The 27,975-nt window shown below is 36.9% G+C and overlaps 1 protein-coding gene across 1 annotated transcript; it reads left to right on the top strand.

Annotated features, from left to right (window-relative positions):
• Positions 1-17,303: 17,303 nt before the first annotated feature.
• Positions 17,304-27,469, top strand: FGA (fibrinogen alpha chain). The gene is made up of 6 exons (XM_051966683.1): positions 17,304-17,389; positions 20,688-20,810; positions 22,000-22,183; positions 23,908-24,053; positions 24,879-26,111; positions 26,434-27,469. Exons 1-6 carry the CDS (start codon positions 17,336-17,338, stop codon positions 27,247-27,249), a joined length of 2,556 nt encoding a protein of 851 aa, XP_051822643.1. The 5' UTR covers positions 17,304-17,335; the 3' UTR covers positions 27,250-27,469.
• The last annotated feature ends 506 nt before the right edge of the window (positions 27,470-27,975 follow it).

The raw sequence follows: 27,975 nt of genomic DNA, 5'->3' as shown, positions 1-27,975 counted from the left end.
GGGGGGGTAAAATTATGGGATAATATAAATATTAAGCAACTTTTTGTCCAGATACACACTTTTCCCAGTGTAGGGAACTTGTAGGAGACAATAGCCCATCACTAGTACAGATCGAAAGCAATTGAATATTATTATTTTAAGGAATTGTCTTGGGAACTTTAGATGACTTGTTTATGGCCATATGACCAGTCCACTACCTAAGCCTTTCTGTCTCCAAAGTCAGTTCCTCTATTTATTGTGCTTTCTGAATTTTATGAACACCTGAACTTTGATTCCCTATTTTGGCGAGACAGAAATTAAGCCTTTAAAAAAAAATCAAAATCATTGATAGTCAATGTAAGAGCAAGGATTCAATTTTACTTCTTGGTTTCTCAAACCTTTTCCCAAATTCATCTCATTTCCTTCAGTAATTGAATAGTGCTGTTATGGTAACTTTCAATTTAAAAATTTTTGAACTTTTGCTACTTAAACTCTCATTTTTGATCTTGTACTGTGGTAGGGTTATACTATACTTTTATAACTTTTACAAAATATTTTCAATTCCTTCAATATTTGTGATATGAGCTATTTGACACACAAAAGACAAAACTGGAACATCTGCCAACATTCATAAATAAGTAACAAAGTGTTCCCGAAATCTTTCTATCATTACAATCAGAAGTCAACTTTGCAGCCAATTCCAATGTATTTGTTTATGCTGATCTGAAATCACAGAGAAAAGAATATTGTTTTTAAATTTTCTTTGGGCATTTCACCTGCAACTTTTTAATGACAGAGCTACAAATGATGATGGAGGAGGGGACAGTGGCGCCATTGTCTGTTTTGAGATACTAATACAATCTTGGGGAGTGAGAGATGATTTTTTATCTCTCCCAATATCCCTCTGAGCACAAGGATGTTCCTGGAGTAGGAGAAAAGGTAGAAGTAGGTCATAGATAAAATCAGGTGACCAATATTCCCCATAAAGTATTCTTAAATTTCCTGAAATCATGAGTCTATGCACCCAGAAATGATAATATAGATGATATTAAAAATGAATTTTGCTCTCACTTCTCTCCTCCCATTTGTGCTGTCCACATTGAGAACTAGGTACCTAACCAGCAATGTGGTTAACATTTAGGGTGATGAAATTGTGTCCTCTTTAGGGAAAAACTCATACCATGACTTCTTTGTTAGCCAGACACTTTTCTCAAACCAGGACCAATTTAGGCAAAGAGACAATATGTTTCAATGTATGGATTAGAGGAATTCTGCCTCTGCATAGAAATAAAACAAAGACTCAAACCATTCAAAGTATATTGGAAAAATAGTACTTTAGAGTGAGGCCATTAAATTTTAGAACTAGAAGGGGTTGACCAGTTGATCAATAGAATTCCAGGGATATAGAAAACACATTCAACCACTTTGGATTGATAGAATTCAGAATTCAGAAAGGAGAAGTGTAATGACCGCGTATTTAAAATCAGCTGGAGTCAGGAATTCAGGTTAAGGGAAAAATCTTCAATCTTTATTGAAGTGAAGAGGTGAATAAGGATTGCAATAGCAATATGGGCAGCTGCGACAGGAAGCCAGCTAACAGAGGGGGATCTGAGCTGAAAAGCCCTCACAATGGTAATGCAAGCAATCTCTCCTTCCCCTTCCTTTTCCACTCCCCTGCCTCCACCCACCAAAATCGTCATTTCCTATACAACACATCAGGACTTGCACAAAGAGTGGGCGGGGGCCATTCTTTCTCCAAGCTTATATATTAATAGAGTGTGGTCCAATTACTATTTAGCCTCATGTGCTTGGGACCTCAGTGCATCAACTCGAGCCTCAGCCCATTACAGAGAAGAAATTGGGCTGTGGTTACTAAGCATGTAGGAGCATAGGATTATATTTCTAGAGCTGGAAGGTACTGCAGAGGGACATTAGGCTGACTTCTTCCTTCCTTTTATAGATGAAGATGAAGAAATGGAAAACCAGAAAACTTAAGTGACTAGCTTACAGTTTCAAAGGCAACGTCAGAGACCCCAACTATACTCAAAGCATTCTATTGCCTAGTGCTGCCATACTTAAGTGTGAAGGTTTTGTTTTTGTAGTTTGACTTTGTCCTCAAAGAGGACCATGACATCAGGGACGTGATATCATTAAATGAAAGTGAATTGGATTTGAGGGAAGGATGACTGTGTAAGGCACCTGCCTCACTTTCCCTCCAGAGCCATCTGGATTCAGTGGCTAGATAGAGATCAGGACAACTAGAGATGGCCGTCATGAGGGGATAAGAATAAAAGGGAAACCAAATTGAGTACTAAAGTTAATTTCATTTTAAACCTTAGGGGTTAAATGATTTTATTAAATGTAACTTTTTTTTTCAAAATTCCTCATGACGAAAATTGTATGATTATTTTAGTGACCCAAAGATTATTTCTGAAACAAGGTTCACTAATTCTTTCTCTCTCTCTCTCTCTGCCTCTGTTTCTCCCTTCTCCACCCTTCTCTCTCTTTCTCCATCCTCTTCTACTTTTCTCCTGCCTAATCTCTCCCGACTCCACCTCTCTCCCTGTCTCTCTCTCCATCTCTCTGTCTCTGATCTCTTCACCTCCCTCTCTGTTCTTTCCTTTCCTTCCTCTTTTCTTTCTCTTTGGTTCTTTCCCTCCACCTTTTTTCTCTCTGACTCTCTCTGTCTTTCTGACTTGCTGTCTCTGTCTCTCTCTCCCTCCTCCCATCCTGACCATATCATCATCTCAGATAACCCCCCCATTGTTACTCTTATTATGTAATTCTTATCCATGTTTTAATATAAATCTTAGAGCATCTATCCAATTATAATGTCTCCAAGTATTATGGAGAGCAAATTGGCCTTGGAGTCAAGGGTCAGAGAACTTTCATTAAATACTGGCTCTGCCATTTACTTGCATATGTTACTTTAGGTAAATCTTTTAATCACTTTGAGAATCAATGTCTTTATCTGTCATCTTAAAAAAATAAGGGATTCTGAGATGTAGGAGGGAAAACAAAGTGCAGTAATTACTGACATAGAAGAAAGATCTGAAGAATGACCTCTAGCTCATAGGAGGGTCCTTCCTAAAAGACTCTTCTGGGGAAGTAACTCCTATGGAGAAAAGGGCAGTCATCCTCACCGACTACAACCCAATTGACTTAAAGTAGCAAAGCGCCTTGAAAGAAAGACAGGAGGCAGCAGATCAAATGAGCAGCTACTGCCAGGACCATCACATCCCCTCAGTCCTGCTGGAAATGGCCTGTATCCCTAAGTCCAACAGTGCTCCCCTAGACCACAAGACCAGTAGAAGCTCTGCAGCCATCACTGAAGAAAACAATCTCTGTGAAGATTCTTCTTTCTATCACCAAAGCCAATTGTTGCCAGTGGACATATTAGCTCAGGAAATCTGGGAACAGCAGAACCACCCAAGATTCCCACTCCTGCTTCCATTCTTACTCTTAAATATATCATCCCAAGAAGCAACTTCTATACAGATGTTGTCTAACAACTGCTTCTGTGGGTACTGAAAGCATAACTATTAAAGACTTGGGGGACTTCCGGCCAAGATGGCGGAGAGGAAATACACTTCTGTGTAATCTCCGTGTTTTTCTCTCACTATTCATTTCATTTCATGCCTCTGAATTAATGCTCGACTGAAAAAAAACCATACAATTACTTACCAAGAGAAACCATCCTTGAGACTCGTCAAGAAAGGTCTGTTTTTGCGCGAGGGCGGGGACGGTATTTGGAAGCAGTCTGCGGGCAGCAGCGGCAACCAGAGCACAGAAAGCAGCTCAGAACCGGGTGGAGCGGAGAGGGGGTAGGACGCAATCGCAGCCGTCTCTGCGGTGAGAGCTTTGCTATAGGAGCAAGTCAGCAGCCCAGCAGAGAAGCTAAAAACACCGGGGGTGAAGAATACAATCCCAAACAGCTGGAGTTTCTCGGGACCTGGCCACCCCTCCCCCACAGTGTCTTAGCCCGCTCGGATCTCAGAGCGCTCGGATCTCAGTGCGCAGGCGCCATAGCACAGTAGGACCTGTGCCTCACGAATACCCTGCCCCTCCCCCAAAGAAAGCAGCCTCCATTCAAGGGGTTTTTTTTCCTTCTGTTTCTTTGATAGTTTGTCTTTGATAAATAGACAGAATGAGCAAGAAACTGAAAAAGAATTTAACCCTGGACAGCTTTTATACAGATAAAGAGCAGACTCCAAACCCTGAGGAGACTAAAAACAAACAGTCCCCAGGTGAATCCCCGAAGGAAGAGACCTTATGTCCCTCAGCACAGATGAATCTCATGGAGGAAATTAAAAAGGCTCTCACAAGGGAGCTAGAAGAAAAATGGGAAAAGGAGAGGGAGGCTCTGAAAAAGGAGAGGGAGGCTTGGCAAAAGAGCCTGGAGAAGTCAGTTAAAGAGAGAGTGGATAAAGAAACCAAATCCTTGAAAAATAGGATTAGTGAACTGGAAACAGAAAACAGCTCTCTAAAAAACAAAATTGGCGAAATGGAAAAAAATTCCACAGAACAAAAGAACTCAATTGGACAATTAGAGAAAGATCTTAAAAAAGTGAGTGAAGAAAATACCTCACTGAAAATCAGGGTCGAACAATTGGAATTGAATGACTCGAGGAGACAAGAAGAATCAGTCAAGCAAATCCAAAAAAATCAAACAATGGAAAAGGATGTGAAATACCTTCTGGGGAAGACAACAGACCTGGAAAACAGATCCAGGAGAGACAACTTGAGAATCATCGGACTTCCAGAAAAGTATGATGAAAAAAAAAGCCTGAACACTATCTTCCAGGAAATTATCAAAGAGAACTGCCCAGAAGTCATAGAAACAGAAGGTAAAATAGACATTGAAAGAATTCATCGATCCCCTACTGAAAGGGATCCTAAAATCAAAACACCAAGGAATATAGTGGCCAAATGCCAGAACCCTCAGGCAAAGGAAAAAATACTGCAAGCGGCTAGAAAAACCCAATTCAAGTATCAAGGAGCCACAATAAGGATCACCCAGGATCTGGCAGCATCCACATTAAAGGATCGAAGGGCCTGGAATATGATATTCCGAAAGGCTAAGGAACTTGGTATGCAACCAAAAATAACTTACCCAGCGAGATTGAGCATCTTTTTCCAGGGAAGAAGATGGACATTCAACGAAATAAGCGAATTTCATCTATTTCTGATGAAAAAGCCAGAACTTAACAAAAAATTTGATCTACAAGCACAGAACTCAAGAGAAATCTAAAAAGGTAAAGATTAATCTTGGGAACTATATTTCGGCTGTAAAGATGTATAAAGAATACATGTATACCTTGTTCTAGAAACTAGTTGTGGAAAGGACATTGTACTAGAAAAAAGGGAAAGTGGGGGTACTACATTTCATGAAGAGGCAAAGAAAACCTAGTAAATCTGAGAGAAAGAATGGAGAGGAATGAAAATAGTGAGTATTTTACTGCTTTCAGAATTGTCAGTAAGAGAAGAATCTTAGACATATTCAATCTATGGTGAAACTTCTCCTACCTCATTGAAAAGTGAGAAGGGAAAAGTGAAAAAGGAAGGAATAAGCTAAGTGGAAGGGAATACGGTAACTGGGAGGGAAAGGGGTAAGTTGGGGGGGGGAACTCTAAGGGGAGGGAGGGATACTGAAAAAGGGAGGGCTGTGAGAAGCAAGGGGAGCTCACAAGCTTAATACTGGGAAGGGGGGTAAGGGAGGGGGTAAGGGAGTAAGAAGGGAGAAAAGCATAAACCGGGGTTAACAAGATGGCAAGTAATACAGAATTGGTCATTTTAACCATAAATGTGAACGGGGTAAACTCCTCTATAAAGAGGAAGCGGTTAGCAGAATGGATTAAAAGCCAGAATCCTACAATATGTTGTATACAGGAAACACACCTGAAGCGGGGTGATACATGCAGGTTAAAGGTAAAAGGTTGGAGCAAAATCTACTATGCTTCAGGTGAAGCCAAAAAAGCAGGGGTAGCCATCCTGATCTCAGATCAAGCTAAAGCAAAAATTGATCTAATCAAAAGAGATAAGGAAGGGCACTATATCTTGCTAAAGGGTAGAATGAATAATGAAGAAGTATCTATATTAAATATATATGCACCAAGTAGTGTAGCATCTAAATTCCTAAAAGAGAAATTAAGAGAGCTGCAAGAAGAAATAGACAGTAAAACTATAATAGTGGGAGATCTCAACCTTGCACTCTCAGAATTAGATAAATCAAACCACAAAATAAATAAGAAAGAAGTCAAAGAGATAAATAGAATACTAGAAAAATTAGATATGATAGATCTCTGGAGAAAATGTAATGGGGACAGAAAGGAGTACACCTTCTTTTCAGCAGTTCATGGAACTTATACAAAAATTGATCATATATTAGGACATAAAAACCTCAAACTCAAATGCAGTAAGGCAGAAATAGTGAATGCATCCTTTTCAGACCATGATGCAGTGAAAATTACATTCAATAAAAAGCCACAGGAAAGTAGACCAAAAAATAATTGGAAACTAAATAATCTCATACTAAAGAATGATTGGGTGAAACAGCAAATTATAGACATAATTAATAACTTCATCCAAGAAAATGATAATAATGAGACATCATACCAAAATGTATGGGATGCAGCCAAAGCGGTAATAAGGGGAAATCTCATATCTCTAGAGGCCTATTTGTATAAAATAGAGAAAGAGAAGGTCAATGAATTGGGCTTGCAACTAAAAATGCTAGAAAAGGAACAAATTAAAAACCCCCAATCAAACACTAAACTTGAAATTCAAAAAATAAAAGGAGAGATCAATAAAATTGAAAGTAAAAAAACTATTGAATTGATTAATAAAACTAAGAGTTGGTTCTATGAAAAAACCAACAAAATAGACAAACCCTTAGTAAATCTGATTAAAAAAAGGAAAGAGGAAAATCAAATTGTTAGTCTTAAAAATGAAAAGGGAGAACTCACCACTAACGAAGAGGAAATTAGAGCAATAATTAGGAGTTACTTTGCCCAACTTTACGCCAATAAATTCGACAACTTAAATGAAATAGAAGAATACCTCCAAAAATATAGCTTACCTAAACTAACAGAGGAAGAAGTAAATATCCTAAACACTCCTATCTCAGAAAAAGAAATAGAACAAACTATCAATCAACTCCCTAAGAAAAAAACCCCAGGACCAGATGGATTTACATCTGAATTCTATCAAACATTTAAAGATCAATTAACTCCAATGCTAAATAAACTATTTGAAGAAGTAGGGATTGAAGGAGTCCTACCAAACTCCTTTTATGACACAGATATGGTACTGATACCTAAACCAGGTAGGCTGAAAACAGAGAAAGAAAATTATAGACCAATCTCCCTAATGAATATTGATGCTAAAATCTTAAATAAAATATTAGCAAAAAGATTACAGAAAATCATCCCCAGGATAATACACTATGACCAAGTAGGATTTATACCAGGAATGCAGGGCTGGTTCAATATTAGGAAAACTATTAACATAATTGACTATATCAACAACCAACCAAACAAAAACCATATGATCATTTCAATAGATGCAGAAAAAGCATTTGATAAAATCCAACAGCCATTCCTAATAAAAACACTTGAGAGCATAGGAATAAAAGGACTTTTCCTTAAAATAGTTAGGAGCATATATTTTAAACCTTCAGTAAGCATCATATGCAATGGGGAAAAACTGGAACCTTTCCCGGTAAGATCTGGAGTGAAGCAAGGTTGCCCACTATCACCATTATTATTCAATATTGTATTAGAAACACTGGCCTCTGCAATAAGAGTCGAGAAAGAGATTAAAGGAATTAGAGTAGGCAATGAGGAAACCAAACTATCACTCTTTGCAGATGATATGATGGTATACCTAGAAAACCCCAGAGATTCTACTAAAAAGCTATTAGAAATAATTCATAATTTTAGCAAAGTAGCAGGATACAAAATAAATCCCCATAAATCCTCAGCATTCTTGTACACCACCAACAAAATCCAAGAGCAAGAGATACAAAGAGAAATTCCATTCAAAATAACTGTTGATAGCATAAAATATTTGGGAATCTACCTACCAAAGGAAAGTCAGGAATTATATGAGCAAAATTACAAAAAAGTTTTCACACAAATAAAGTCAGACTTAAATAATTGGAAAAATATTAAGTGCTCTTGGATAGGCCGAGCAAATATAATAAAGATGACAATACTCCCTAAACTAATCTATTTATTTAGTGCTATACCAATCAGACTTCCAAGAAAATATTTTAATGATTTAGAAAAAATAACAACAAAATTCATATGGAACAATAAAAAGTCGAGAATCTCAAGGGAATTAATGAAAAAAAAATCAAATGAAGGTGGTCTAGCTGTACCTGATCTAAAATTATATTATAAAGCAGCAGTCACCAAAACCATCTGGTATTGGCTTAGAAATAGATTAGTTGATCAGTGGAAAAGGTTAGGTTCACAAGACAGAATAGTCAACTATAGCAATCTAGTGTTTGACAAACCCAAAGATTCTAAATTTTGGGATAAGATTTCATTATTTGATAAAAACTGCTGGGATAACTGGAAATTAGTATGGCAGAAATTAGGCAAGGACCCACACTTAACACCACATACCAAGATAAGATCAAAATGGGTCCATGACCTAGGCATAAAGAACGAGATTATAAATAAATTAGAGGAACATAGGATAGTTTATCTCTCAGACTTGTGGAGGAGAAAGAAATTTGTGACCAAAGATGAACTAGAGACCATTACCAATCACAAAATAGAAAATTTTGATTATATCAAATTAAAAAGCCTTTGTACAAACAGAACGAATGCAAACAAGATTAGTAGGGAAGTAACTAACTGGGAAAACATCTTTACAATTAAAGGTTCTGATAAAGGCCTCATTTCCAAAATATATAGAGAACTGACTCAAATTTATAAAAAATCAAGCCATTCTCCAATTGATAAATGGTCAAAGGATATGAACAGACAATTTTCAGATGAAAAAATTGAAACTATTACCACTCACATGAAAGAGTTTCCAAATCACTATTGATCAGAGAAATGCAAATTAAGACAACTCTGAGATATCACTACACTCCTGTCAGATTGGCTAAGATGACAGGAAAAAACAATGATGAATGTTGGAGGGGATGCGGGAAAACGGGGACATTGATGCATTGTTGGTGGAGTTGTGAACGAATCCAGCCATTCTGGAGAGCGATCTGGAATTATGCCCCAAAAGTTATCAAACTGTGCATACCCTTTGATCCAACAGTGTTTCTATTGGGCTTATACCCCAAAGAGATACTAAAAAAGGGAAGGGGACCTGTATGTGCCAAAATGTTTGTAGCAGCCCTGTTTGTAGTGGCTAGAAACTGGAAAATGAATGGATGCCCATCAATTGGAGAATGGCTGGGTAAATTGTGGTATATGAATGTTATGGAATATTATTGCTCTGTAAGGAATGACCAGCAGGATGAATACAGAGAGGCTTGGAGAGACCTACATGGACTGATGCTAAGTGAGATGAGCAGAACCAGGAGATCATTATACACTTCGACAACGATATTGTATGAGGATGTATTCTGATGGAAGTGGATTTCTCTGACAAAGAGACTTAACTGAGTTTCATTGGAGAATTGATGGACAGAAACAGCTACACCCAAAGAAGGAATACTGGGAAATGAATGTGAACTATTTGCATTTTTGATTTTCTTCCCGAGTTATTTTTACCTTCTGAATCCAATTCTCCCTGTGCAACAAGAGAACTGTTTGGTTCTGCAAATATGTATTGTATCTAGGATATACTGCAACATGTTTAACATATATAGGACTGCTTGCCATCCTGGGGGGGGGGGAGGAGGGAGGGAGGGGGAAAAAACGAAACATAAGTGATTGCAAGGGATAATGTCGTGTAGAAATTATCCTGGCATGGATTCTGTCAATGCGAAGTTATTATTAAATAAAATAAAATTTATTAAAAAAAAAAAAAAAAAAAAAAAAAAGAAGAGTATGAGGTATTTTAATCAAATGCTTTGTATATATCTAAATTTTCTCTCTACCATTTACTGATCTAACAGATGATTCTGCCAAAAAATAAAAGATGGCTACTAAAAAAAAAAAAAAAAAAAAAAAAAAAAGACTTGGGGAAAAAATGGAAAATCTCACCACCTAAATCTTTGGTATTATTGTATGATTTCACATCAAAGGCATATATAATTTTATCAATAAAATGACTTTAAAATATTACCATTTGTTTTGTATTTATACCTTTCAAAAATTTATTGAAGCATTTTGTTTATAAAACCTATGCATGGGTAATTTTTCAACATTGATCCTTGCAACACTTTCTGTTCCAAATTTTTCCTTCCTTCCCCTCACCTCCTCCCCTAGATGGCAGGTAGTCCATGTATTTATACCTTAAGAACCATATTACTTTTCTAACCAATTTGCAATTGGAATACTCTTCTTTTTCCTTCTTCTTCTCCCTCCCTCTTTTGCTCTTTGTCTCATCTTCTCTTTTTCTTTGAATATAAACCTTCCATATATATGTATATATATATACACACATATACATAATACACACACACACACACACATATATATGTGTATATATATATATATATATATATACACACACACACACATATATATATATATGTATCATCCTTATTAGAATGTAAGCTTCTTGAGAAGAACTATCTTACTTTTCTATTTGTATCCTCATTATGTAGCACTAAGTTTTGCACAAAGTAAATGCTTAAAGAAGCTTCTGTGTATTTATTAATAAGACTATGGACAAAAATTACACAAAGTGAGAATGCATTGAGACTCCATTCCTCACCATAGATAATAATAAAGATTATAACACATCGATAATAAATCTTATAGAGAACTTCCTGAGACTCAGAAGGGTCAATGATTTTCTCATAGCCCCACAGCTTAGGTGTCAGAAACAGAAAGTCTTCCTGATTAATCCACTATATATACGTGTGTGTGTGTGTGTGTGTGTGTATTGGTGAATTAGCCATGTCTGACTCTTTGTGACCCCCATTTGGAATTTTTTGACAAAGATACTAGAATGATCTGCCATTTTCCTTTCTGTTTTATTTTACAAATGAGGAAACTGTGGCAAACAGGTTAAATGACTTACTTAGGGTAACACAAGTAATAAGTGTCTGAGGCTGGATTTGAACTTAGGTCCTTCTGACACTCTACTCTCACACAATTTAAGGGTCCCATCATTCTAGTTCTTACCATAGCTCTGTGAATTTTGAAGTATTTGCGAACACTGTCATCTAATCATTGAGACTAACTCCTAAGTGACATTAATAGAGGTGTGTTGCAGAAATTCAAGAGCTCACAATGGTAGAACAATAAAATGATTCAGTTTCTGTGATCTAATGATTTTGAATTAGAATTTAAAATTATATTTGGATCACTAATGAATCCAAGAAGAAGCTACATGCCTCGAAGGTAGAGCATAGGGACTGGAGTCAGGAAAATCTTAGTTCAAATTTGGCCACAGATATTACCTCATTGTGATGCTGGCAAGTCACTTAACCCTTTTTGATTTAATCCATTGAAGAAGAAAATGGCAAAATCACTCCAGTTTCTTTGTCAAGAAAACCTCCAGGACAGCCCAATACACAAGATTACAAAAAATAAGATAATGAATGAACAAAAAGAAAGTCTTGTTTTGTGATCTCTAATGAACTACAATGCAGGAACTTCTAGAAAATAACAAGGGAAAGGGAACCTAAATAGATAGCTCTTCTTTCTGGTTCACAAATGCTCAAATAGAAGATATAAAAGGTCAAATAAGACAATATTTAAGGGAGACAGAGAGACAGAAATGAAGAGAGAAAAAGAGAAACAGACCATCCCAAAACAAAAAGATATAGAAATAGAGATGGAGTCAGAGAGAGATATACAGAAAGTCTGAATGATTACAATCTTTAAACCTAGAAGAACTTTCAAACAACTAGATAAAACAAATCAAACCATTTCACCCCAGATTCATGGGAATCAGCAGAGTTTATTGGAAAGAGCTTTGGTCCTAGTGTCCACAGACTGGCATTTGAAAGTCAGCTTTGTACTCACTAATCATATAATTATGATAAAGTTACCACATCTCTAAGCTAGGGAGGATGAAGAAATTTGTTGCTTTTTAGTCAAGCCCAACTCTTTGTGACTCCATTTGGATTTTCCTGGCAAAGATGCTGAGTATTTGCCATTTCCTTTTCCAAACTCAGGAAACTGAGGCAAACATGATAAAGTGACTTGCCTAGGGATCACACAGCTAGGGAGTACTGAGGCTAGATTTCAACTTTTCTGATTCCAGGTCCTTTGCTTAGTTCATTATGGTGCTACCTAGCTGCCCTGGATAAAGAAAAAAGGTAGTCAATTAACAGTAAAGAAGATTGCTTTCATGTTCATATTAAGACTGACAGAGGTACCAGGGTTCCATGGAAAGCATATCTAGAGAACCTGAGTCTGAAACCTAATTTTTTTTTTGCATTTGCTGCTTGTGCAATCTTGGGCAAGTCATTCACTACCTCCAGACCTTGGGGTCCTCCTCATCTGTAAAAAAGAGAGTTGGACTAAATGACATCCAAACTCCCTTTCCACTTTAGATCCATACTCCAGTTCTAGCACTGTAGGGATTTGATTTGGCTCACTTGATTTCCTTTGTTACTAGGGAAGGTCTGAGTAGGCTGAGAGATACTTATTACAAAGAAACTATAGTAAAAAACACATCAAAATATTAAAAATAAGAACAGGAATTATTATAATATTTGCAATCCCTATCTCACAATGTCATTTTGAGGAAATTGTTTTGTAAACCTTGGAGTGCTTACAATGTTAGAAGTTGTTTTTAGTTTATCATGTAATATTTTAAGCAAGTACCCACTCAATTTTTATGTTAGTTAAATAATAACAATCTAGGGTTCTTTCCTGATTAAAGAGAAATAGATATATAATAGTTAGATATATAATTATGGGTAGATGGATAAAACATTTATTAAAATATTTACTATGTGTCTAACACTGCTATACACCATGGGGATGCAAATACAAGCAAAAACAAAAACAAAATAAAACAAAAAATCCCCCCAAAAGACAGTGCCTGTTTTCAAAGGAGTTTACATTCTAAAGAAGGAAAACATATTTAAATGCATGTTGGAAAGGGGGGGCATGGTAAAGGGACATATGGGTCAGAATTGTGTTTGAAAAAGCGTAGATACTTGGGGGTTTTTTCCCTAACTATTGTGAACTGTAGCATGTATGTGTAGCAAGTGAATATGTTTGTTTTAGGAAATCTGTTAGCATTTCTCTCCATCCATTGTCTTCAGGGTTATATTCTAGAGCCTACACACATATAAGGCTATTATTCTCTGTATCACTCATTAGTCAGAGGATGAGTATGCCCTGGAAAACTAGTTTGTCAGTATTACTTGGGTCATTTTATATAAATATAAATACATAAATACAGATAAAGAATGAAAACCTTTTTACAATGAAAAATTTTGTAATTCATGAACCTTTATGGTCTCCCTGGAAGGTAGAAAGGTAATTATTGGTATAAAACAGAGCATAAGATACCCAAAATTGAGCAGTTTGGTTAGTCATTTGATGAGTCATTTACATTTAGCAGGGAATCTGCTTTGTCATTCATCCTCAAGAAACTAAAATACAAGAAAATACTAAGCACCAAAGTTGAGAGTTGGATATAATTGAAGCGTCTAAACAACAAGAAAAATAAAAGCAAGTGGAAAAAACACTATTCTCCTGGAGTCATAGGAATTGGGTTCATATTTCTTCTCTGACACTACCTCTATAACTTTACATGAGCCCTCTGACTTCTCTTCCCCTTGAGCACCATTCTAGGTTGATGATGCTATGCCCCTAGAACTTTCCCCCTACTTATCAGTGATGATAATTATATTGCAACTTCAATACAACAATCTTTCGGATTAGAACACTTAGAAAACAAATTTTAGCATCTTCAGCTTCTGCATTATAATCTTCTCCTAGAACACTTATTATCATTTGTGTTCACATTGTTATGACCATCACGATTCCATGGACTGATTTATACATCAGTGTTTCCTCTTCCTCTTTTCCCTCTTCCTCTTTCTCTCTCTCCTCTTCCTTCTCTTCCTCTCCTCTTCCTTTATCTTTTCCTCTGACCACATGGAAAGTTATACACTTACATGTGGGTACTCTGTCCAAAAGAATATAAATTTTGATCACTTAAACTTTGCAATGTATTTTGGGATTTAGACTCTAGATTTTTTTCTTTCCTATTTATTTATTCTATCATTATTCCCCCCCAAATCTGAGATGATTCATTCTTTTGTCTTTTATTGTTTCATTTGGAATTTCTAGAAATATAGTTTTGAAAAAACAGACTTTGAAAAAATCTGTTATGATTCAACTACTGGACTATGCCTTTAAACTTAAATCACTCTGCCTTCCACTGATTGACCAATAATAGGTCCCAGCCCAAACTTCACTTGTTTTTTGTTTGGGTTTTGATGACTCAGAAGAAGGAAAAATACAAATTGTTTGTTGTTCTGGCCAGTAACTCTGAGAGTCTTCCCCTCTCAGATTGATTATTGTGGGAAGGGCAACATAGGCCATTTTTTGTCTCAATTCTTATCAATCCTTTAGTCACTGAATGGATGTCACCTCAGACAAACTGAGACCTGGAAAAGAGCCTTGTTTATAAAGGCCAAGGTCTCTTATTGCATCTTGAGCCATCACCAGTTGTCTTGACTTATGTCTTACCACTGGACTATGATGATTCAAGAAGAGAAAGTGAGGTGATGATTTTGTACCGCTCTATTCATTTAAATCCAATTCCTTTACAACTCAAGACATCACCCTTCTGATGTCATTGGTCCCCTTTATGAACAAAGGATGAACAACAACAATTGATTCAATTCTGTAAATCCTGGTTCCCTCATCTGTGCATCTGTGCTCTCAGTAGTACCTACTCAGTGCTGTGTGTATCAGATGAGGCAATGTATATTTAAGGCAAGGTCTAGGGTCATACTTCCAACCCAGACTTCACCAGAAAGATTCAGTTTCCTGATAATGAACTTAATGAGCTTCTTCCCTCAGTGCTAAGGAGTTGGGAGTTTCTTTCTAATGCTATTTACTTATCATCCCCCTTATCAGTTTGCTTTCCCATTGATTATCAGTGGATATCAATTATTTAACCATAATTAGCTTTTAGAAATGGGTGTTTACTGAAGTGATTTAGGTAAGAGCAACTGGAACAAAGTATTCCCTCAAACAGGGAACACATTCTTCCATGAGAACATACAAAGTCAAGGGAGAAGTGGGCTCCCACTTAGAGATCTTGTGTGGTAAAAAAGAAAATCATGGAAAACAGTTATCACATTTGTATTACTTTCTCTTCCTCCTGCTTCCTCTTGGAAGGATTCTGATGAAATTCACCTAGAGTATGGTCTCCTCAGAGAGTATAGCTCCTAAGAAAGACTGAAAATAGCTTTATTCAATAGTATGCCTTGGCTCCCCTTGCACATTCTACGTGAGTAGTTTTGTTGTGGGAATATTGCTAAGATGGCAATGTGAAGTCCAGAATATTCTGACTTTTTAAAAATTTTTAAATTTTTTAAATTCACACAATCATCTTCTGGTCAAGAAGATGTAGGGACTTTCCAAGGATGCTATATTTAGTGGCCATGGGGAAACTATTCCAAACAGCAAGCATGACATCCTTGAAAATTCTGTGTGAATGGAGCACATCTTTCAACCTAAGAACTTTTCAGGGACCCTAAATTCACCTCCCACTTTGGTCTTTTCTTGTGATGCTAGAAAGCTCCCTGAAAATGAACCAAATCTCATTTCTCCTTCTTTACTGGCAATAGTCCTTGTGTCAAGAGATATAAAAAAGAGTAACTTTTGACCCTGACATAGTATTTATGTCCCATGGCATCTGGCTTGTGCTCAAAGGCTCCTTTCTGTACCTTCAGAGAGATAGAGGAATGATATATTTAACACAATCTACAAAACCCAGGAAGTCTTCCTCAGGGCAAGGCAAGGTTTAAAAAGAATAGAAAGGCAGAGAAGAATAGATGAGAATCTGGGTCAGGATAGAGGCTGTCTATCAATAAGCATGATTATGGAGAAAGAAGAAAATAAATATTTCTTAAGTACCTACTGTGTGTCAGGCACTGTGGTAAGCATTTTACAAATAGCTCATTTGATCATCGCAATAATGTGGGACATATGTGCTCTTATTAATTCCATTTTGCAATTGAGAAAATGGAAACAGAGGTCAAATGATTTATCCATAGTCACACGGCTAGGAAGTGTCTGAGGCTAAATTCAAACTTAGACTTCCTGATTCCAGCTCCAGTGCTCTATCCATTGCACCACTTAATTCTTTGTAGCATGGACAAGAATCACACAAGATAAAAGGATGTGAATAGATTAGGATGGAAGAAAAATCCATATCCATGAGATCAAGAATCTTCTGGAATATTGAAATCATCATCATAACAAACATTTATACAATACCTTGCAATTGTCAACTTAATTACATATATATATATATACATATATATATATTATATATATATATATATATATATACACACACACAAATGTTATCATATTTATGGATGAGTAAACTGAGACCCGAAAATGTAACTGAACAAAGTTTGTGTATCTGACAAATGATCAAGCCCAGATCTTCTGGCTCCAAAGAAAGTGCCATTTTCCTGTCCTTTGAATTCCTCTCTTTGGTCAACAATAATATTGTGGCTTAGTTAACAAAAACTAATATTAAAGTAAAGGTTTGCAGGATTCTTGAAATGTAGGTCACTCAGATATATAATTTAAGACTCAAGATAAATTTATTTAACAAAATTTATTTAATTTTGTTGTGTTGTAGAGATAGTTCTAGTTCTATCTTCCAATGAAAACGCGTGGGCATATTCTACCCTTTTCCCATTTGTTTTGCAAAATCGACTTCTGGGTAGTGTTTAATCCACTCTGTTCCAGCAATGTGTGCTCTTCTCATCCTATCTCATCCCTTTCCTCTCCCCCTCCCCCAAGGCTGGTCTAAGAAATGAATGTCACCATTGCCACAACTTATCGGAAGCAAACAAGTTTGGGAAAGTTAAGCAATTGCTTCTGGGACACCAAGCTGACTGGAGGAGAAGGGGATGCAGGTTGTCTCTTGACCCTGCAAATATGACAAAGTTATTCATTAACCCCAACTTCTGGGGGGACTTAAATGGGAAGAAGAAAGCAGTGTAAGCCATCCTTCCACAGAAGTTCTCTGCCATTCATTTCCACTCCCTGAGAAGATGTTCCCAGGGAGAATCTTCTGCCTGGTCCTATGTGTACTGGGCACTGCCTGGGTATGGATCTTTTCATTTATTTTTTCCTTTATTTCTATCCTCTTTCAACTTAGCTCACAGAGACTTCTACAGGGACTTGAAGCTCTCGTGAGATTATCTATAAACCTGAAATCATTACAATTTATCAGCTTCATTAGTTTTCCTAATTCTGGCCAGTTGGAAACTTGTTGTCTCATGGCTGGGAACACTTGGAACTGCCAGAACATAATTCTCTAGATGAGCCTGGCATATTCCTGGACAAAGGAGTAGAAGAAGGGGTGATGATTCACAAGGGATGCATGGGAGTGGAAGGGAGAGTGAAGGGAAGGTTTTGACATTCTGATCTGTACCAGAGCAATCAAGACTTGCAAGGATGTTAGAAAGACCAGGAAATCTCTGCCACGAGAACCACAAAGCTTAGGTTCAATAATCATAATTAAAAATATTGGCTTTCTTAGGCTTTAAAGTTTAACTTGCTACTTTTGGTTAATACGATAAGAAAAATTGTTTTTTATAGTACTTTTTGTAGAGATTTTTAATTGCCCCCTTTAAAGGAAACAATCTTTAAAAATATATGAATTGTAGAGAAAATAGACTTTTTGAGAATAATTTAGAATCAAGAGAGACCTAAGGTTAAGACCCAATACAAACTTTCTAGTTATATAACATGGGGCAAGTTTACTTAATTTCTCTGACATTTCCTCCTTTGTATAAGGAGGAGAGACTGGATCTGTGATATCCCTGAGGGGATTCCCTTGAGAATCAGCTTCCTTTATCAGATTAGGTCTGTATCTTCTCAATAATTTATAATCTTAGAGACTTGCTCAGAACACTGAAACGTTAATGTCCAGAGTCAGAAAGGACTTTCTACCCACCACAGAATGCTACTTCTCATCCATAAAAATGAGGATAATAATACTAACACTACTGGCTTATAGTTAGCATAGAGCTTTGCCTTAAAGTGCTGGATGTGTGTGAATTATTATTTAGTCAGGTGTAGGAGAAGTTGGTAAGACAGACAATAGTATTTGAGAAATAATAACAGTACCATGAACTGACTCTGCTTTTTGAAAATTTTTGAAACTTTTTCCTCCAGGAAATTGTCTAAATGTAGAAAAGCTTCATGAGGCAACGTTTCCAAAGTCTCATAAAAAAAAAAAAAGTTCTATGTGTTTATTAATGAGGCACTGACCTCTCATTTATCTTGTTTTTCAAGTATTTTTGTGTTAGATAGATTCACTGCTTCAGTTTACATGGTTGGAAACACCAATACTGGAGTAAGAACAGGGAAATCAGAAGCACTAAAATGAGTAGGTCAGATTTTCCTATTCAATAGTTGACTTTAAGAAAAGATAGAGTAGTGGGAAAGGGTTGAAATTATTAGCTAAACTGAGGCTTTGATCACTGGAGAAGTGGGAAATTATGGGTACTAAATATTGCATATGTTGTCAATTATAAGCTAGTTTTACTAATCTCTTTTTGTCTCTGTCTCTGTCTTTCTGCCTCCTCTCGCTTTCTTTGTCTCTGTTGCTGTCTCTTTCTTACTCTTGGGAATGGAAAATAAATGTCTGGTATTTTTAAAAAGAATTTAAAACCTTTTAAAAATTATAAATGTAATGAGTTTCAATTATTTCAATTATTCTTGTTTTCTGTTTCCCTCATTACTACAATTAAAGTTTAGCTTTTTTATCTTTGGATTACTTCAAAATGATGAGTGGATTTTAATTACTTTTCTGTTGCTATTGAAAAAAAATTCATAATGACTTGTATCTCTTAACAAGTTCTAGAGAGCTGATACCAGTTATAGCAATCAGTATTTCTCTGGGGCATATTAAAACATTCTCAGCAAGGTCCTCAAAAACTAAGTGTTAAAGTTGAAATGGTGAAGCCCCACACTTAGATGTTACTTTTCAAAAGAGAAAATCTTTATATGGGAATTTTCCCCATTATGTTTTGAATCTGAGATCACAGTTGTTATTTCTGAATCTGCATTTAGAATTGAATCACCCAAAATAAAGTTCCATGGACTGTCTAACTTTTAATTCAGCTTTCACCATTCCAAAAAAGAAAAGCTCAAATGAATAGAAATGTCAAAAGATGATTTTGGGAATCAGAATGCCATGATAATTACATCTATGTCTCTAGCATATGATGGGCCATGTTATAAATTCATCTTTAAAACTTAGTAGTTTTATGACTATGAATGAGTCATTTGGCTCATTGCTGAGTCTTAGTTTCCTTTTCTGTAAAATTGAGATAATAGTTTAATACTTACTCTACAAAGTTGTAGTGAGGTTCAAATGTAATGTATATAAAATGATTTGTAAACTTTACAAAGTGTATGTAATAGCTCTTTATAAATGCCTTCATCACTATGGTTTGGTCATTACAGGAGACTTCCTAGGGAAAGTGAGATTTGAAGAATGGATAGGAGTTGTATGAATCAGAGAAAAGCAATGTACCAAGAGAAGGGCAGGAGGGGTGTGGGGTGAACAAATACTTCGAAGTAAGAATGAGCAAGATATTGGAGGAAAGTGAAAAGACTGATCTCTCTGAAGTGAAGAGTGTATGTCCTGTTATCTAGGAACTAGTGGCAATACTGATTAATAAGGCTTATCTTATTTCTGAACTGGATGGTGACTTTGGCAGAGGATTTAGAAAAGCTTGAGACATTCACCAGACTGTCACTAGGAACTCCCAACCAAGCGGGAAAATGTATTGAGGTACTTCTGTCTTCCAAAGCCTGTCTCTCTGTGTGTCTGAAGTCACTCCACAACTATTTCTTCTCTCACAAACTCTGACACTATCACTATCCCTCACACAATCACTAAGCGTGACAGATTCAAAACCATCTCCTGCAAGCAGCATATAAATAAGGTCATACTCTATCCCTAATTAATTTTTAATACAAATGGAAAGTTCAGCTGAATTTGTCACCATCCCAAGCATTTAATTGTCATTTAAAATAACAATAGACAGCATTTATTTTGTGCTTTGATGTTTGCAAAACACTTTACAAATGTTATTTTATTTTCCTGAGGATCTTGGTAAGTCTATTACTATTATTTCCAGAGATTAGGAAAGTGAAGCAAACATAAGTTAAATTACTTGCTCAGGATCACACAGTTAGCAAACATCTGGAGCAGAATTTGAACTCATATTTTCCTAATTCTAGATCTAGTGCTTTATGCACTATACCAACCAGCTCTATGATCTCAAATAAAGGATTGGAACCATTTCCAGATTTTATCCACCGGCAACAGCTTCATTTGCAAATTCACTCTAATATTGTTTTTCTTTAACTTTTGATTCTCTACAGGCAGTTAAAGAGGAAGGAAGCTTCCTAGCTGAAGGAGGAGGCGTTCGGGGTCCCAGAGTTGTGGAACACACATCATCCTCCTGCAGAGATGCTAACTGGCCCTTCTGTTCTGATGACGACTGGGTAAGGCAGTCCTCCTTCAATGATTGATTCTAAAGGAGATTGCAATCCTTCTAGAACTTTGAATTTGGTTTCCTAGAATTATTATGGCCCAAAAAATCTCTCATCTTGTAATGATCCTCTCCATCTTAAGCTAGTCCTTGAATGGCAAAACTGTAGTTCATCAGCAAACCATATCTATTACCTTCCAGCTTAAAAGAAACATTTTCAAATCTATACCCTATTAGCCTAGTCTTTAAGAATAGATTATCTTTGAATCATAATAAGCCAACAAAGGACTTTAATGAAAAGGGCAAGACAAGGGAGAGATGGAAAGCAGTCTAATAACTGCACCTAGATCTTACTAAGCCAAGATTTTGAAATATGTTTGCATTTAGCAAGCTCTTTTGTGGCAATCAGCTAATTAGTGGTTCCTTGTTAAGAATAGCCAAATGGAAAGGAAACAAGTCCTGAGGATATCAAGATATTCTCTCACCATAAAAATATTTAATTATTTACCAGTGGAACATTAATTAGTGGGCTTACTAGCCAATTGTTTAGTTGGTTTCAACTAAAAATGAACTGTAGTGATTTAGCAAGTACCTTTACCTAAATTCTAGGTATTACCTAGAAATGATTACCTAGAAATGACCTACATGGATTTTTGGATTAAAAATTCTTAACCTAGAGTCTGTAAACATGTTTTTTTTTAAAGTTTTTATTATTATGTTTCAACATAATTGATTTCCTTTGTCATCCTATGTATTTTACTTCATATATTTAAAAACATTATTCTGAGAAGAGGTCCATAGATTTCACTAGATTATAGAAAGGGTCCATGACACAAAAGAAAGGGTCCTTGAGCAGATGATATCTAGGTAGAGACTATTTATTGTCCTTGACCTCAAAGTTGAGGGAACCCTGGAGTCTGTCTTATAGTTATGTATATTCCCACTAGTGTTCCAGGAGTACAAATCAATGCTGTGAACTATTCTGTCAAGAAAATATCAGATGAGGGGAGGAGAGAAGCAATGGAGTCATGTGGCCTCTGAAGGAGTAACGTATAACAACAAAAAGCATGAGGATTTTCCATCTCCAAAGACTATAGTTTGGGAACATTTCATCTTAATCATGCTCAAAATCCTGTTGTTGTTGTTTTTTATACACCAGATAATTCCTTAAAACAATTCTCTTTCCTCTGCCCCTTTTTTAGACATATAAGTGCCCTTCTGGCTGCAGGATTCAGGGACTGATCGATGAGACCAATGAAGATTTTACTAACAGAATCACCAAGATCAGAAACTTGTTGTTTGATTACCAAAAGAACAACAAAGATTCTAACTCAGTGAGCAGGAACATCATGGAGCTTCTGCGAGGGAACACAGCCAATGACTTCAGTGAGTATTTGATATTTTGATTTGGTAGCAGTCAATACTTTCTTTGCTGAAGATACTACTTTGAATTTCTACATCTCATTCATTCTTTTAAAAATGAAAAAATTGGTGCATTGACAGGTACTATCTCATGTACTTACTCCCCCAACTCTATTCTGTGATGAAGAGGGGAATTTGCTATTGCTTATCTTTATTCCACAGAAAAACTGAGGCACATCCATAGTTGTGATTTACTTGTGGGTGACATTGCAAGTCATATGCTGAGTAAGGATGATAATTTAGATCTTCCCACTGGGTTATATTTATAAAAGTATCTCATTTTAAAAATCAAAATTGTGATTTTATTGGAGTCAGGAATTACTGATAAGGAAACTCCTAATGATTGATTGGTCAGCAGATGATCACAAGCTTAGAGTTTTACTATATGTTGAGCACTAAAACTCAGTTTATTATTATATTGTAAATTTATCTCATTTGATCTTCACAACAATCTTGGGAGTGCTATTATTATCCCCATTTTATAATTGAGAAAACTGAGGCAGACAAAGGTTAAGTTACTTCCTCAGAGTCACAGAGCTAGAAAGTATCTCAGGCTGAGATTTGAACTCAGATCAGGCCTAATATACTATTCACTACACCAGTGGGTTATTTACAGCTAGTAGAATTTAAATCTGGATCATTCTGATTCTAAGAACATCCCTCTATCCACTATACTATGTTGCCTCTTGCCTTTTTGTAATTATCAATTAAAATACATTTAAAAACTAATTTTTTTCCTGGAAAGACTAGTAATTTCATCCTGCTGAGAACACACTTACATGTAATATATAATACAACAAGGTCACTCAATTGTAGCTTTGAGTTGTGGAGAGAGGAAATGGTTTAATATATGGTCTTTGCCAATTCCAAAAACTCATGATAGAAAATGATATCCACATCCAGAGAAAGAACTATAAAGTCTGAATGCAGATTATTTGCATTTTTGTTGTGATTTTTTCTTTCTCATGATTTTCCCCTTTTGTTCTGATTCTTCTTTCACAATATGCCCAATGTAGAAATATGTTAAACATGATTGTACATATATAACCTCTATCAAATTGCTTGCTGTCTTGGGGAGGCAGGAGGGAAGGAGAAAAATTTGGACTCAAAATCTTAGAAAAGTAATGTTGAAAAATATCTTTACACATAATTGGAAAAATACTATAAATGGAAAAACAAAAAAAAATACATATACATATACATACTATATATATATATATATATATATATATATATACACACAGGTATGTGTATATATATATATGTATACATATATGTATGTATATGATATATCTGCATGCTGTTTTGTCTTGTGGCCAACATGGTGGAAGTTCCTCTCTCAACTTAGCAAAACTTATCCTCAGATAACAAATAATATATCATTTGGTCTATACTTTCTAGTTTGGTAAATAGAACCTGGCAGATCTCGAGCTCTCCAAGACAGCCATTGAATACCCTTTGTTACTTTCATAATATGATCAGAAATAGGAAAATTCCAATGGAAATTAAACCATGTTACATTCCAAAAATCACATGACTAATTGCTATGGTTCTACAAGTTAAGTATGCATGGCAAATTTCAACTAAATATTTATGGTCCATCTTTTTTTAAAACATAGAAGCATATCCTTCTGGTTATTCTAAGCAAACCTTGGCAATTGTCATAGTATTCATATTTCCTGTTTCAGATAATGGTAATTCATTTAGCCAAGTATCAGAAGATCTGAGGAGAAGAATTGAAACGTTGAAGGTTAAAGTGATTGAACAAGTACAAAAAATTGTTTCTCTGCAGAACAGCATCCGTAATCAGTTAGTACAGATGAAGCAACTCGAGGTAGGTGTCTCATGAACTTAGATTCCTTTTTTCTAAATATTCGGTATGGAAGAATGAGGAACAATCAATCATCTTTTAGTTTCTGAAATCTTTCCAAACAGTTCACTTTTATGGGATGTTCCTTGATTATTGCTTTCTATCGTTCCTTAGAACCTCAGTCTTGGGTTAGAAGAGTTAAGCCAGAACCCAATTCATAGTACCTTCTTGGCTGGCCTCAAGGGAGCCACTGAAAAGCTTTAGCTCTCTAAAATCAGATTTTGATTGGAAAAGAAAGTAGAAAACTTCTAATCCCTACTCCCCCATTTTAAAAATGAGGAAACAGATTCAGAGAAGTTAAGTTACTTCTTCCTCACATGGGTAGTAAGTGAGAGAGAATTGGGTTTTGCATATAGGTCTTTTGTCTCTAAATCCCATACTTTTCATTAAGCCACAAGATCACAAGATCTTGAGCTCAAAGGATCCTAGAAATGATTCAGTGGTTCACTATAAATAAGACAGCTGAAGCTGAAGTGGGTTAATAAAATCTGAACTCAGATGCTTCTGTATCTTTTTTCCCCATTATCTCATACTGTTGGAACACTCTTCTATTAAGAATTCTTTACTAACTGGAAATGTTGAAATCTTTTCATTATACCATACCTCCAGAAAAGCTTAGCTCTTCCTGGATCCTCCATTAGATGGAAAATGGAGAGTATTGGCTGTCATGTCCATGAATAAAGAAAATGAACAGTCATATGAAAACTAGTAAACCATCCAGAGCTTTGGCCATTGTGGCTCATGAGTCTCACCTCCTATCTTTATTCTTCCCTTTCTCCTTCTCTCTAGGTGGACATTGACATCAAGATCCGATCCTGCAAAGGGTCCTGCAGTAGGTCTTTAGCGCGTGAGATCAACATCAAGAGCTATGAAGAGGATCAGAAGCAACTTGAGCAGGTGGCAGCCACCAACTTATTCCCCAGAAGAGAGGTCCAGTACTTGCCCAACTTGAAAATACAGCCTATGAAAGATCTGATTCCTGAGAACTACAAATTCGAGCTCAAGGAAGCTCCCGCTGAGTGGAAAGCCTTAATGGAAATGAGACAGTTGGAAATGGTTTTGGAAGTACCAGGCAGAGACAGGAATTCCCCAGGAAGTTCCTCCCCTTCTGGAACAGGCTCAGAGCCTGAAAGCCCCAGACCTGGAAACAAGAGGCCAGAAAGTTCTGGGAGTGGAAATTTTGGAACCCACAGTTCTGGAAGCAGTGGGTCGTGGCCCAGAGAGAACCCTGGATCTGAGAACTTCAGACCTGATAGCTCAGGGCATGAGACCTCTAGACCTACAAACCCAGACTGGGGTCACCACGATTGGAGCAGACATGAAGAATCATCCATGGGTGAGAGCTCAACTAGAGGAGGAAGTTTCCATACCGGCAAGCTTGTTTTGGGAGGAGATAAAGAGTTTGTACTGAGTGGAGAAAAGGACACCTCGGCTACCAGAACCACCACACGCCATGCTTGTTCCAAAACTATCACCAAGACTGTGGTGGGTCCTGATGGCAGAAAGGAAGTGACCAAAGAAGTTGTCAACTCAGAGGATGGTGCTGATTGTGGGGACATGCCAGATTTTAATTTTGAGCGCCCGGACGAAAGCTCATTTACTTTCACTGGCTTAGGGAGCTTAGAAGAATTCCGGCGTCGATATCCTGAACATGGTAGCTTCTTCGGCTCTGCATCACCTGATTCCACTTTCCATAGTTCCACTCACCGAGGGGATTCTAGTTTTGGTTCAGAGACATCGAAGGGAGCTAGCAGTAAGGTTTCAGGATCACATCTGAGTGATGGAGACACTGATAACTTAGGTTCATTTACCTTTGGGGAACCTGTCTTTGGTGAAGGGAGCACTAGCTCAAGTCACAGAAAAGTAGTGACCAGTAGCAAGACTTTCAGCAAAGGAGGCAAGAACTTGAAAATGGCCGATGAAGCTGATGGAGAGACCCAGAGAGAGGAAAGAACATTCGTCCAAGCTCGTAGTAGCAAAAGAAGTCATGTTAGAACCCGCAGTGCTCGAGGTACCCACAAATTCTTCTGAAACCCAATTTTGAGTCAAATGCTTGCCCAGGCAAATAGATCTAGCACTCAGAATGCACAGTGGTGAGTGCCCCTTCCTGTATTCCCTTCCCATTTCACCGATTAGTCTGTTGCATATGTCTCAGTTGACATTTATAACGGTAGGATAATAAGGGGGGAAAAGTTACAAAACTGTAATAATAAGTGATCTTTAACATCATTGCTGGTCGCATAATACTTGCCATGATATTCAAATAAAGCTCTGGTTTTTCTCTGAGACAAAGCCTATATGAAATGTCCTTTTTTTTGCATAACTTCTTAATGTATATCCTGGGAGGCCGGGATCTGTTTTATTTCTATCTGGGCCCAGGCCTGACTTTAGAACCTTGAATGAGCATAACCTCTGCCAACCAGCTCAAATTTTCTTTTTAGACTGTGATGATGTCCTGCAAATACACACTTCAGGTGTTCCAAGTGGTCTTTTCAGTATCAAGCCAGCAGGATCCAGTAAGTTTGTTTCTGTTTACTGTGACCAAGACACCGGTTTGGGAGGATGGCTTTTGATCCAGCAGAGAAGTGATGGATCATTGAATTTTAACCGGACATGGCAAGACTACAAGAGAGGTTTCGGCAAGGTCAATGACAAAGGGGAAGGAGAATTCTGGCTAGGTAATGAATACCTCCACTTGCTCACTCAAAGGCAGTCTGTCCTTCGGGTAGAGCTGGAGGACTGGGATGGGAATGAAGTATTTGCTGAGTATAACATCCAAGTTGGCTCTGAGGCAGAAGGATATGTCCTAAGAATTTCCTCCTATGAGGGAACTGCTGGGGATGCACTGATCGAAGGTTCTGTGGAGGAAGGGACTGAGTACACGTCTCACGCCAACATGAGATTCAGCACCTTTGATCAGGATAATGACCAGTGGGAGGAAAACTGTGCTGAAATGTATGGAGGTGGCTGGTGGTACAACAATTGTCAGGGGGCCAATCTAAATGGTATCTACTACCCTGGGGGGCCTTATGATCCAAGAGACAACAGTCCTTATGAGATTGAAAATGGAGTGGTTTGGATCCCCTTCCGAGGTTCTGACTATTCACTCAGGACTGTACGCATGAAAATCCGACCTCTAGAGACCCAGGAGTCAGAATAGGAGGAAGGGGAAAAACAGGATATTTCATTAGTCTGGTGCTTTGGGTTGTGGAGTTAAAAAAGAAAAAGGTAGATGGAAGGAGAATATGGGGATGGGTCTTTATGAGTTCCAATAAATCCCAGGTGCTATTTGATTCCCTTTGTACTGTAGCTAAATGCAACTGAGATATATTTGTACTTCTAATAATAAAGTTTTTTGATATTTTTCATCTCTAAAATAACTTTCAGAGTTTTTTTCCCATTTAATGTTTAAACAACGCTCTAAACTAATTCCTTCCCCCATTCCTCACTCCCACATCATGTCAGTTATCTCTTGTAGAAAGAGAATAATAATGATTCGTCTCTTGTAGAAAGTTAGAGGGAATGATAATAACGATAGCTATCATTTATTAGCCTTTTAAGATTTACAAAGCACTGTACACATTTCATCTTTACAAGAACCATAGGAGAAAGGTGATGTTATTTTTCACATTTTACAGATGAAAAAACAGGCAGAGTGAGGTTATGTGATTTACTTAAGATCACAAAGCTAGTGCCTGAAGCAAGACTAAAACTTGGATTTTAAGGCCCAGGGCTAATCACTACTTTGATCTATTGTACAAGAGGTCTATATTGTTTGATCAACATCTTCCTCCCTCCCAAATCTGGAACTAGAAAAAAGCAAAATATCACCTGTTAGGGAAAAGGAGAACAGGGCTGAAGGTATATTAAGAGATAATTTTACATA

The sequence above is a fragment of the Antechinus flavipes genome, chromosome 6 (genome assembly GCF_016432865.1).
Source record: "Antechinus flavipes isolate AdamAnt ecotype Samford, QLD, Australia chromosome 6, AdamAnt_v2, whole genome shotgun sequence".
In the NCBI taxonomy this organism is placed as follows: domain Eukaryota; kingdom Metazoa; phylum Chordata; class Mammalia; order Dasyuromorphia; family Dasyuridae; genus Antechinus; species Antechinus flavipes.
Note: the sequence above shows the minus strand (reverse complement) of the source record. Positions and strands in the feature narration are given on the sequence as shown.

What these genes read in the sequence shown, in the direction of transcription:
- FGA (XM_051966683.1), top strand. Translation starts at nt 17,336, where the DNA reads ATGTTCCCAGGGAGAATCTTCTGCCTGGTCCTATGTGTACTGGGCACT. An exon ending in GTGTACTGGGCACTGCCTGG is followed by an intron (nt 17,390 to 20,687) that starts GTATGGATCTTT and finishes GATTCTCTACAG; the next exon opens with GCAGTTAAAGAGGAAGGAAG. An exon ending in TACAGATGAAGCAACTCGAG is followed by an intron (nt 24,054 to 24,878) that starts GTAGGTGTCTCA and finishes CCTTCTCTCTAG; the next exon opens with GTGGACATTGACATCAAGAT.